Genomic DNA, 12,369 nt, shown 5'->3' with positions numbered 1-12,369 from the left:
CATCCAGGGGGAAGAACAACAGAAACCAGAAGGGAAGGGAGACAGCAGTTGGTGAGAGATTTGAAAATAATTAATAATCTACAATCTATCAAGGGGCCATGAGGGCTGGGGTGGGGAGGGAGGGGAAAAAAGAGGAGCTGATCTCAAGGGCTCAATGAAAAGCAAATGTCTAGAAAAGAACGATGGAATATACATACGAATATGTCGGATACAATTGATGTATGGTTTGTAACAACAGTTGTAGGAGCCCCCACCCCCACCCCAAATGATTAAAAAAAAAAAAGACAGAAAGTGGAAGAGTGTTGGGAAAAGAGTTTCTGTTGTGGATGGTGATAAAATTCCGGAACTAGTGATGGTTGCACAGTGGCATCATAAATGCCACTAAATTTTACACTTAAAATGGTTACAAAAGTAAATTTATGTTATATCATTGTACCACAATAAAAGAGAATTTAACTAGCATGGGATTATGAAAGAGCCTTAAATGCCCCTGGATCTCTTGCATTTTATTCTGAAAGCAATAAGGAGCCAAGAAGATTTTTTTTTGGGGTGGGGGGTCGTGTTTGAAGGGGAGCTGATATCAAGCAGTTCAAGAAGAAAGAGAATATTTTGAAACTGATTATGGTAGCAATTGCACAATACTGCTTGATGTGATTGAACTATGGAATGATATGATATCTGTACTACCTCCCAATAAAGGTTTGGTTTTTTTGGGACATGATTCCAATTCTACCTTACAAATCCGGCTAGACCAGAGGATGTACACTGGGAATCTAGGACAGATAAACCCCTCAGGACTAATAATGAGAGTAGGGTGACCAGGAGGGTAAGGAGAAGGTGGGTTAGAAAGGGGGAACCGATCACAAGGATCTACATATAACCCTCTCTCTGGGGGACAGACAACAGAAAAGTGGGTGAAGAGAGACGTCGGACAGTGGAAAACATGACAAAATAATAATTTATAAATTATCAAAGGTTCGTGAGGAAGGGGGGATGGGAAGGGAGGGGGAAAATCAGCTGATACCAAGGGCTCAAGTAGAAAGAAAATGTTTTGCGAATGATGATGGCAACAAATGTACAAATGTGCTTGACACAATAGATATATGTATGAATTGTGATAAGAGTTGTACGAGCCCCCAATAAAATTATTTAAAAAAGGAAAGAATGAAAAAGAAGAAGATTTTCTATTCAGGGACTGACAAATTTCAGATAGGTTTTCTAGCTATGTGTTCAGTTGATCAGATTAAGAAACAGGGAGATGATTTATTTAGCAAACTATCAGTTACCATATGTGGGCTTAATAGAACCTGGTCGGTTTGAATGGAGCCCACATTTGAGCTCTGTCAGGGATGTGCCCGATTGATCAACAGGGCTGGTCTGGGATCTGCATTTAGGAGAGAAGCTTGCTTGCCAGGTGATGGCAAACACACTGGACACCATTCTTGCGAGCCCAGGGAGACCTTATTTTGTCCACTGTACCTTTTCCTCCCCGCCCCCCCCCTTTATTCCTGCAATCTCACTTTCTTAGCATTTCCTTCAGCCCCAGCCCCATCTTCGACATGGAAACCTAAACCTTGCGCTGACCCTAAAACAGTAACAGACTCTCACTGCCTTTTCCTTCTGGCGATTTAGCTTTCAACCCTCACAGTCAATGCTCCTCAGAACTGCTTCTAAATGTCACCAGCGAGTGAACATTGAAATTTCATGACCCTCAGACGTGCTATGCACATGTAAAGGCAGTGCGTTGAAACCAGGAACTACTGCTGGATTGCTGGTAATGTCTCTGTGCATTCAGAGTCTCCTTTTCTGCCCTTCCACAACCTCTGCTTCAGTGCATGCCTTCATTGTCTCTTGGCTCGGTTGCCATTCTCTCTTATCTTCCAGCAGTACCCCTACTTCCAGTCTCACCCCACGGAATTCCATCCATCCAGAATACCCCAGTTCCAAACCCAACCCACTGCCATCACGTAAATTCCCACTCATAGTGATCCTATAGGGCAGAGTAGAACTGCCCCATAGGGTTTCCAAGGGTGTAAAATTTGGGGGGGGGGAGGTGCAAATTTTTACGGAAGCAGACTGCCACATCTTCTGGGTTTGAATATTTTGGTTAGCACTGATGGGTTTGAACAGGTTTGGTTAGTGGCGGAGTGCTTTAACCACTGCACCACTAAGAATTCTCTACCAAAAATAGATTTTTCGATAACAAATCTGATCTTGTTGTCTATTTTTTGAATAGAAAGCCTAAGAGATTACATTTTAACAGAATCACATCTACCATAATTGAATTTACAATATACACTGTCTGATAGGAAAACTATTCACGTCACTTAACTGTGGTTAGAGGGGATGTATTAGAGGTTTAATCCACGTAGAGACCCTGCAGATGGATTTTGGGTTCCCACTGCCTTTCATTGCGTTCTGCAAATCGAGGGCTCACAATTTAAGCTTTGATACCATTCCCTCCTTTGGGTTTGGATTTTATTACTTATCATACTTGGATTACACAGGCTGGTATGCTTCATCTATGTGGACTTAGTTGATGCCTCACTTAGGTGGCTGCTTGTTTGAAGACAAGCCTTTATTGAGGGCTCATATAGCTTTTGTAACAATTCGTACATCGATTGTGTCAAGCACATTTGTACATATATTGCCAGCATTAAGATGCTATTCTTTTTGATAGCCGGACACCATCTACTTTCTTCACCATACTTTGCTGTAGTACCCTTCAGTGATCACTTCATGAGAGTGAGCATCCAGCAGGGACCAGGCCTTTCTTCTGTGGGACTGGTAGGTGGGTTTGAGCTACCAATCTTCCAGTTAGTAGTTGCACATAAGCCATTTGTGCCACCCAAGGAGGGTCTGGGGCAAGGCACCAAAGCCTATCTATTCTGCATGAACCTCTTTTTCTAGGAGATGATGCATAGTTATGGCCTTAGAAACCCACAGGGGCAGGTCTACTCTGTTCTATAGGGTCGCTATGAGTCAGAATCCACTCGCAGTGAATTTAAAAAAAAATAGGCATTTCAAACTTACTATGTCCAAAACTCTGAGCTCCTGGCCTTCTCCTACCTTGGTTAGAGGTGATTTTATTCCTTCAATTGTTAAGGCTAAAACATTTAATCGTTCATATCTCCTCTTGAACACACCTTTTTTCGCCTATTTATTCCTGAATGTTGGGGCCTTCAAAATAAATCCAGAACCTGGTTACTTCTCATCATATCCAAGTCCAAGCCATAATATCCTAGCTTCCTCCAAACTCCTTGTTTCATCTTTGTCTCCTCCTGTGTTCTTACCCAGCAGCCAGAGGGATCCTGTCAATTCATAAACTGTATGGTGTCATCCCCATGCTCAAAACCCCACCATGGTTCCCATCTCCTTAGAGCAGTGGTTCTCAACCTTCCTCATGCCGTGACCCTTTCATACAGTTCCTCATGTTGTGGTGACCCCCAACCATAACATTATTTTCATTGCTACTTCAGAACTGTAATTTTGCTACTGTTATGAATTGGAAGACCCCTGTGAAAGGGTCATTTGACATCCAAAGGGGCCATGACCCATAGGTTAAGAACCGCTGCCTTAGAGGAAATGCCAATGTCTTCACAATGGTGCACAAAGCCCGACTTGATGTGCCACCTTACCGTTCTAGAAGCCCTGTTGGCATACAGATAGATGGTTAAGCACTTGACTGTTAAGGAGAAAGCGTGGCAGTTTCGAACCCACCAAGCAGTTCCCTGGGAGAAAAACCAGCTTCAATAAAGAAAACCCTCCTGGAGTAGTTCTACTCTCTCCTACAGAGCCTTTGAGGTGCAATCCTCTCCAAGCCCCTTACCTGTAACTGTAAGACTTAAGAGTCTGCTAAGAATCACAGTTCTTCCATGTTTGCCCCCGAGCGCACCCTATAAAGTTCTACCCCAAGGCTGACCCTGTAAAACGTTCTGTAAACAAACAGGGAAGAATGTGCCTTTTTCAGAAACCATCGAATCGAGGACAGTGAGGACCACAAAGGAATCAGGGAATCCCCAATGATGAGACCGAAAGTGACTACCTGCAGCTCACATAGCGGAGGTCCATCAAGAAGACGTCAGCCTGTATTTCCCACCGCAGAGGCACCAAGGCTCATTCCTCGTTTCTGTACAGTGTGGAGGGCCACCAGGCCCTGAGCTCAGGGCTGATGCATGGTGTAGCCTCAGCTCGGACCGATGCCCTGTTCTGCCTCAGCCTGTCAGCACCCAGGTGAGAAACAAACTTTGCTGTTTGTAAACCACCTGGCCTTGTGACGGAATTGTCTTTCCTTTCAACCTTATGGTAGGTAACAACCTCTCTGTGCTCAGCCCACTAGTCACCCGCTACCTCACATTTGGCTTCACCTTCCTGTGGCTCCCTAAACAGGCCAGGCCCTGTCCATATCCGTGTTTTTGCTTTTTTCCCCTGGAAAGTTTCCCCACCCCATATTTATAGGGTAGGACACACTCCTGCACCTCCTCAGAACTTGAATCCAGGGTAACCTCCGTCAGACCTTCCCTTACCTAATTAAAATTGTGAATTGCATGTACAGAACTTGCCTCACTTGATGCCTACTTCTCTTCCCGTCTTTATTTTCCTCCCTAGCAGTTAGCACCCACCACTATGCCTTTTCCACGTTTTTTGCCTTTGTTTAAGATCTGTAATGCCTTCAGCATCTGGAAGGGCATTTGGCACATAGCAGAGCGCAGCTGACCTCTAAGGAGTGTGCGAGTGATTGGCAGTCCAGAGGGGGAAACCGCTCAGTCCTGGAAGGCTTCCTGGAGGAGGAGGTTCACAGGAGAAGCGCGCAGACTGCGTAACGGATAGCCCCTCCCCTCCGCCACGCCCACGGGGCGGGGCCGCGGCCGGAAGCAGCCCCCTGCGGAAGCCCGGCGGGCTTGGGAAGCCCTCCTCCCGACGGCCTCTGGGCGTAGTCCCCGCCCACTTGGAAGTGGGTGAAAGGTCGGCAGCGCGCGCGCTGCAGCTGGGCGACGCAACGGAGCGGGGAGTCCTGGAGACTGGCAGACAGGTTGGCGGACCATGGCTAACCAGCCGAAGCCCATCAGTCCGATCAAGAATCTTCTAGCCGGCGGCTTCGGCGGCATGTGCCTGGTGTTCGTGGGGCATCCCCTGGATACGGTCAAGGTGCGGGGCGGCCGCGGGAGACCGGTTAAGGGGGAAGTGGCGCTTTGCGCCACCGCGGGACTGAAAGGGGGTTGCGGGGTGGTGGTCGATGCGAGTTTCTTGAAAAGTTGAGAGGTCTGCCCATTCTCCCCTTTCGGGGTGAATCTGTATGTACGTCGTGCTCTAAAGAGCCCGCTCAGCAGAGGGAGCTGCGTCTTACCGCCCGCACGGGGTCTGATTTAAAGGATTCTGTTCAGCCATTCTGACCCTGTGCCATTTTGGGGGGAAGGAAAGGTCAGAGATCTCTTTAGCTCGTTTCCCAAGGCAGGTTCTACAAGGTACTTGTTTTGCCCTGAGAGGGGTGCTAAAGACAGAGGGGCGATTACTATAGAGCTGTCTTTGACGTTCTCTCCCAGGGCCAGAGTGACCTGTCACTGTCCCCTTCTTACCTTTCCAGGCCCAGGGAGGCATCTGGCCACCTGAGTGGCCTCCTGGGCAGAGGCCGACGGTCGGTCCCTTGTTCAGAGATGCTGTCTGCCAGAACTGTTTCTCTACAATGGAAAGCAGGTGTGTGGCTTTGCCCTGGCCTGGCCGACCGTCGCTCTCAGGGCCATTGTCAAACCGAAGCATTGGCAGGGAGGAAACTCATAAAGATGTGTTTCCTGGTCTTCCTCAAGTGCACAATTCTACTCTTCCCTGTCCAACATCTTGAGCAAGTTTGGCATTCAAGGACTTGGTAAAAGTGTTTTTCACTTTAATGAAAGATCATTTTCCAGCCTATTTCTGCACACAGACTTGGAGGAAATGGATAAAACCTGGCCAGAATGGGCCTACTGGGAAGAGATCTAAGTCAGGGCCTGTTAGGATGGTGGATCAGCTTTCTTTCACTGGAAACACCTCTGCCATACTTATCTCGTCAGACTGGGTCAGCAGGTCCTTTGTGGCCTTCGTCCAGAGGAGGTGCTGTCCCAACTAGACTAGTACTTGAGTGATGGTCTAGCACAACCAGGCGGGCCGTTGAGGGCACTGTGCAACATGAAATTGGATATTTATGTAGCTGATGGTAAGCGCTGTGTGTTAGTGCTTTCAGAAGCCATTGTGGTTGTAAGTAGCACTGTCCAGGCAGGGCCCTTGTCATCCCCCTAATCCATATAGGGTGAGGTCTTGTTTCAGATTTATAAGAATGATATACATTCAGATTTGCATATTATATATATGCTTGTTGAGAATGCACACAGCAAAACATACACCAATTCACCTGTTTGTGCCTGGACCCTCGGTGACATTGATGAAATTCACGAATTGTGCAACCATTTCAGTCTCCTTTTCTGAGTTGTTTGTTTCGGGTCTTGAAGTCTGGGAAGGGACTTTACTCATTCCAGGTGTTCTAATCTCTGGGACCGCTCTTTAAAGAAAAACTCCTTATTGCTTTAGTTAGTGGATAAACAAGTTGTGACATTCACATAATACAAGGTTATACTTCAGTAAAAAATGAGTGAAGCGCTGGTACATTTTGCAGCGCGGACAAGCTTAAAAACTTTTTTTTGCATAATTCACAATCTACAGTCTTATCAGGGGCCACGAGGGTTGCCGGGTGGGAGGTGGGGAGGGAGGGGAAAAAAGAGGAGCTGATCCCAAGCACTCAGTGGAAAGTAAATGTCTAGGAAACAATGATTGAATATATGTATGAATATGTCAGATGCAATTGATGTATGTATTGCAACAAGAGTTGTAGGAGCCCCCAATAAAATGATTGAAAAACAAAACAAAACACAACTTTTTTTTTGCTGAGTGAAAGAAGCCAGGCACAAATGACCACAATTGTATGATTCCGTATACTGTATATGAGAAATATTCAAAATTGGTAAGTCCGTAGAGATAAGAGGATTAGTGGTTGCCAGAGGCTGAGAAGAGAGAGGAATGGAGAGTGATTACTGAATGGGTAGGAGTGATGGAAATATTCTACAATTGAATGTAATGGAGGTTGCACAACTCTGTTCAGTGTACGAAAAACAATATGCATTTTTAAAAGGGGCGAGGTGTATGTGTGTGTGAAAGAAATAAAGGAAAAGTTGGTTGGGGCTGCACTTACATGAAGGATCAACTTCTGAGTGTCACCCACATGCTATTGTTGGGAGGGCACATGTTCTCAACGAGGACCTCTCCCAACTGCTTGACCCGTCCTCACAGCATCCAGGACAAATAATTTGACAGCCAGGGAGAAGCTGGCTTTTTCATCACCTAGCCTCAGAAGCCACCTAGCATGAGTTCCACCACAGTCAACTCATTAGAAGTGAATCACTGACTCTGATCCACATTCAAAGGCAGGAGAATTGGGACCCCCTTCTCAGCTTTTGAAGGGGGCAGCCTGTAAGAGGACTAGCAGGGAAACTGTGACCCTGGGTGAAGGTGGATGGCATTTGGCCTAGGAAAATGACTCAAAGAGAGTAGCAACATTATGGGCCTAGGAGCCTCTTGACCCCTGCAGTGAACTTGGTGCTTGAGTACTGAGCGCAAGAAGAGCTAGGTGGTGATGCCAGGGTTCCGTGGAGTTACATGGTCTCCTGTCAATTTGAAGCTTAAGAGGGTGGGGGTGGAGTCTGGCCTGTCAATCAGGATATAGGCATTGAAGCCTCTGTGTGGGCATGGCTTTCTCCTGAGGATTCTGGGAACTTGGGTATTTCCTCCTTAGAGGTGGGAGACACTCTCTCTCTGCTCACTCCCCGAGAGACTCTCTACTGACAAGACACATGGGGCTATGCTGATGGCAGCGAGAGCCCTGGACCTGGAGGAACCACGTGGAGACCCATGCCAGCGCTGAGATGCTTCTACCATTGCTGGATCCACAAGACTGTTGGCCCACTGGCCTGTGATCTTCCTGTCCTCGGCATCATTGCATGTGTTTCGTGAGTCTGAAGAGGACTTTATAGATTGGTATTGGACTTATGGGCTAATATCGGACTTCTGGACTTGATCTAGGCTGGGGTGTTTGCTCAATATTCAATTGCTCTCGTATGGAAAGCTCTTTCCTTACACATATGAATGTGTCAATGAATTTGTTTCTCTAGTCTACCCACGCTAACACAGGGTCAGAGCCAAGAAGAGAGAGTTAGGGCGTGACTCTGATAACAAACAGGGCATTCATCAGCCGGGTCAGATGCTGGAGGCAACTGGGCAATCTTAAATAGGAAAAGCTTCTCTAAACCATTGGAAACAGACTTAAACCTGCTGGGGAGGGAAGGTCTCCATGGTGGTAGAGTGAGAGTCATCACTGAATAGAGTCTGAAGCCCTGGTTTGGACCAGAGAAGTAGGCTGCTAAGCCTTGGAAAATATCCAAGGTGAAAGCAGACAAGAGGAGAAGTACTAAGAAGGGAGAGTCAATGAGCAAGACAGTTCGAGGCCTTAAATACACCAGATCATGCGTGATAAGGACTAGGAAAAGCAGGGCAAAGTCATCTTTTCTCCAAAATGCTTTTGTTGGGCACCCTACCTAAGTACATCACCACACATGGACGGGCTTTGTCATCGGCCAGGTCTGGCCTCAGCCCACCTTCTCTAGTTAATGGAGTCACTTAAACCACTAAACCCGATGTCTTGTCTGTAAACTGGGGGCACCTATCCCAGTGGATCATTGTGGAATTTGTCAGATGAGAACTAATGAAGAAAAGTGAGTGGATGCGGAAGTCAGAGGAACTGCCACTGTCGGAAAGCATCTTGAAAGACTTGTGAATGTAAGGTTTGAATACATTGGAGGAAAATGAGGTCTGAATCCAGCTGGCTAAGTGGATGCTGAAGACACAGACGTCCCAGGTGGAAGTTGTCCTTCCACATTTTGGCAGACACGTGGGCCCTTGCTGCTGGCAGTTTTAAATCTAGGAGGTGACGGTATTCTCTTTTGTGGTTTTAGGTCCGACTGCAGACCCAGCCCCCAAGTGCACCTGGACAGCCTCCCATGTACTCTGGGACCTTTGACTGTTTCCGGAAGACTCTTATGAGAGAGGTATAGTGTCTTGGTACTGGGCATTCCTGACTCAGAACACATCCACGGGGTTGGTTTGTTGCTCACCCAGGGAGAGGGGGTGACTTTTTGCAGTTCTACTGGAGGTCTAGCTCACAGCTCTCTCTGCCAGCCCAGGCCCCCTCTTCTTTTTTTTTAAATCATTTTATTAGGGGCTCATACAACTCTTATCACGTACATACGTACACCATATGTACATCAATTGTGTCAAGCACATTTGTACCTTCATTGCCCTCATCATTCTCAAAACATTTGCTCTCCACCTAAGCCCCTGGCATCAACTCCTCATTTTTCCCCTCCCTCCCCGCTCCCTCCCTCATGAACCCTTGATCATTTATAAATTAGTATTTTGTCATATCTTGCCCTGTTCGATGTCTCCCTTCACCCACTTTTCTGTTGTCCATCCCCCAGGGAGGAGGTTATATGTAGCAGGCCCCCCTATTCTATCCACTCTAGGGTGGGGTCTTTGACAGTGTCAGCTACTGGCTTTTTGTGTTTTTTGCTATTTACTTTTCTTCCTGTTTTAGCCATGTTCTCTGATGTCATTGTTGAGAATATACACAGCAGAGCACACGTCAATCCAACACGTTCTACAAATGAAATTCAGTGACGTTGATCACATCTCACCTTTTCCGAATCATTCCTCCTCAATTAACGCACCGCCTCCCTACGAGACGTCTCCTCTCTCATCTTTGAGTTGCCATTCGTATTCCCTTATGGTTTTTTGTTTGTTTGTTTTTTAAGAACACAATGCTGAAAGTAGATAGCCTTGACTTAAAGAAGACTTCAGGGATATTTTTGGTTCAAGGTTGACGTTTAAAGTCTTTCTCAGGACAGGGATTCATCTAGCCCATGAATTCCCTACACACATCAAGAATTTCAAGGTTAAAAACAAGACAAAACAAAAACAACTTTCAAGTTAAACTGAAGCACCGAGTACATCTTTAGGTCAGTTAAAAAAAGTAGAACAGTCGCCTGACCTTGGGCCCAGCTGAAAGCTGACAGTGCCGGTTGCCATGTCCGCCCTGACGCCGCTGCTGCTGAGGGGCCTGACGGGCTCGGCCCAGCGGCTCCTGGTGCCGCGCGCCCACATCCACTCGAAGGCTCCGCTGGAGCAGCTCGGGACCATGGAATGTGTCTTTGCGTTCACCACCTCCTTCCTGTGTTTCTTCGTGCCGTCTGGCTGGATCATGTCGCACATGGAGAACTACAAGAAGCGGGAATGAGGGGCCAGCCCTCGCCCCAGCCCGTCTGATCATGTTTCCTGCATTCCTGGACCGTGTCCTTCCGTTGTGGCGATCATGTCTGCAATTGTGACCTCCCCGTGATCCCTAGGACCACATGCATCAGCTTGCAAGGCCCCACTCGGGGGTCCTCACCTCGTAACAATAAAAGTGATGGAAACCCTTAAAAAAAAATAGGACAGTCATGGAATGTCCGATGAAATCATGACCCTAAATGCCCAAATCAAGAAACCAAATCCCATGAAGCTGGTAAAATGGTTCTCTGTCTCGAAGGCAGAATGGAGACCACAGGGAGCTAGTGAGAAATAACTGGAGTTGTGAAATAAAAGGCAAATACCACATGGCATCGGTCAGTTTGCTAGGGCCAGAAGTGCATGTGAAATCTGTAGGAAAAGTCAGCCAGTCTTGGAACCACTGAGCAAGGCCAGTGGTTAGAGGTCTCTAACCAGAGACATGGAATCGGTTAAGGGCTGTAATTTTATAGGTACTTTCCATAGTGAAAGCATGGATTTTTCAACAACTTAATTACGAGTGGTACTTATTATTCACTTCATTGATACATGTGTCAAGAGACCATGTTTAGAATTTCCCCCTTCCTTTGTTCCCTAAAATATAACTCTCAACTGAATAAATCCTATTAAATATCCAGGAAAGGAGAGGCAGGCACCCATCAGAAGGGGTGCTGGTAGGTTATGGATTCATCTTTGGAGAGAGATTGTTCCCAGGTTCCTGCAGGGCCGAAAGTCTCAAGCTCGAGTGGACCCACGCTGTCATCGGTGAGGCAATCCTGTCCTTCCTTCTGTAAGGTGCTCCTTCTTACATCCGTGGTACCCAGGACAGAGTCCAGTCAGTGCCCGATGGAGTCTCTAGGCTCTGATCCCCTCACCCCTTAACAGAAAAGGCCATTTTCAAGGCCTCTTGGTTGGCAAGCATGATCAGGCATTTACCTGAAGGCTGGACCATGTGCTGAGTGCTGAGGACCTGGGGAAAATACAGAATCAAGTAGGCATCTGTAGTCCATGTGTGTGCAGGTCCCTGGGTTTTACCGCCCCAGCCTGAGTTCTCTGCTCTCTGGAGCAGTCAGTCAGGGGCCTCAGTTACGCTGTGTCGTAGAAGTGAGTGGACGCAAAGCTGGATAAGTTAGAGCTCTGGACTTGGACCCTCAGGACTTAGGGTGGCCTTCTGAGCCCTGGTGGGGAGCTGTGGGGGCGCTTTGGGCAGGTTCTGTCAATGATTCTATTGCTCTTTCTCAGAATCTGCCCTGCCCCATTGATCCTTTCTTGTTGATCTTTTTTAGTGCCTCTGGACTTTGTCCTTGTTGCGGCTGCAGTAATTTGTAGTGGTAGGCCTTTGCAGGTTCCAGGCAGGTGCAGCCCTTTGGTTTCAGGAAGCAGATGGCTGAGAATGCCCATGGTCAATGCGCAGCCTGGGTCTGAGTAGCCCTCCCAGTGTACAGCCCCACCCTGATCCTCTTACCCTCTGTAAGGAGCAACTTAAATATTTTTTACATATGTTGTCCAATGCTTTCTTATTTTATATTAAAGTGGCCCACGTTTTCGGACTGCTACTAAAGACTTAGTAAAGTAACACTGTTCTTTTCTCCGCACCCCAGAGGCAAATACCTCTGGTCTCTTAGTTATGTTGTAACTGCCTATCCATTTCTCTGCCACACATTTCCTGGGATACCTTAGATACATTTTTTAAAATTGTTATTATTTTTTGTCTTAGATACATTTTTAATGTATTATAGCCACCCACTTAGGGTCCATAATTTTAGCTCTACACTTCCTATAGCCTTTCAGCTCCGGCCATAACTTTAACTTTAAATCACATTTTATTTATTTATTTTTTAATTAAATTGTTTTATTGGGGGCTTGTACAACTCTTATCACAATCCATACAGACATCCATTTGTACATTTGTTACCATCATCATTCTCAAAACATTTGCTTTCTTTTTCTTTTCCCTTCTTTTTTTTT

General features: G+C 46.6%; 2 protein-coding genes across 2 annotated transcripts in view; both read left to right on the top strand.

The window, feature by feature from the left end:
- The first annotated feature begins 4,997 nt into the window (after positions 1-4,997).
- SLC25A20 (solute carrier family 25 member 20) overlaps positions 4,998-12,369 on the top strand; it is a 24,482-nt gene continuing 17,110 nt past the window's right edge. Inside the window, exons 1-2 of the mRNA XM_004703974.2 lie at positions 4,998-5,148; positions 9,036-9,128. Coding sequence (XP_004704031.1) covers positions 5,044-5,148; positions 9,036-9,128 — 198 coding nt within the window. The 5' untranslated portion in view covers positions 4,998-5,043. The remainder of the gene's footprint in view (positions 5,149-9,035; positions 9,129-12,369) is intronic.
- Positions 10,149-12,212, top strand: LOC115872049 (cytochrome c oxidase subunit 8A, mitochondrial-like). Its single transcript, XM_045297447.1, has one exon. The coding sequence runs from the start codon at positions 10,163-10,165 to the stop codon at positions 10,370-10,372; it is 210 nt and encodes a 69-aa protein (XP_045153382.1). The 5' UTR covers positions 10,149-10,162; the 3' UTR covers positions 10,373-12,212.

This window comes from Echinops telfairi, unplaced genomic scaffold (assembly GCF_000313985.2).
Source record: "Echinops telfairi isolate 266 unplaced genomic scaffold, ASM31398v2 ScPeMD7_7420;HRSCAF=8458, whole genome shotgun sequence".
NCBI lineage: Eukaryota > Metazoa > Chordata > Mammalia > Afrosoricida > Tenrecidae > Echinops > Echinops telfairi.
The sequence above is the reverse complement of the archived record's forward strand: the minus strand, read 5'-3'. Positions and strand labels throughout refer to the sequence as shown.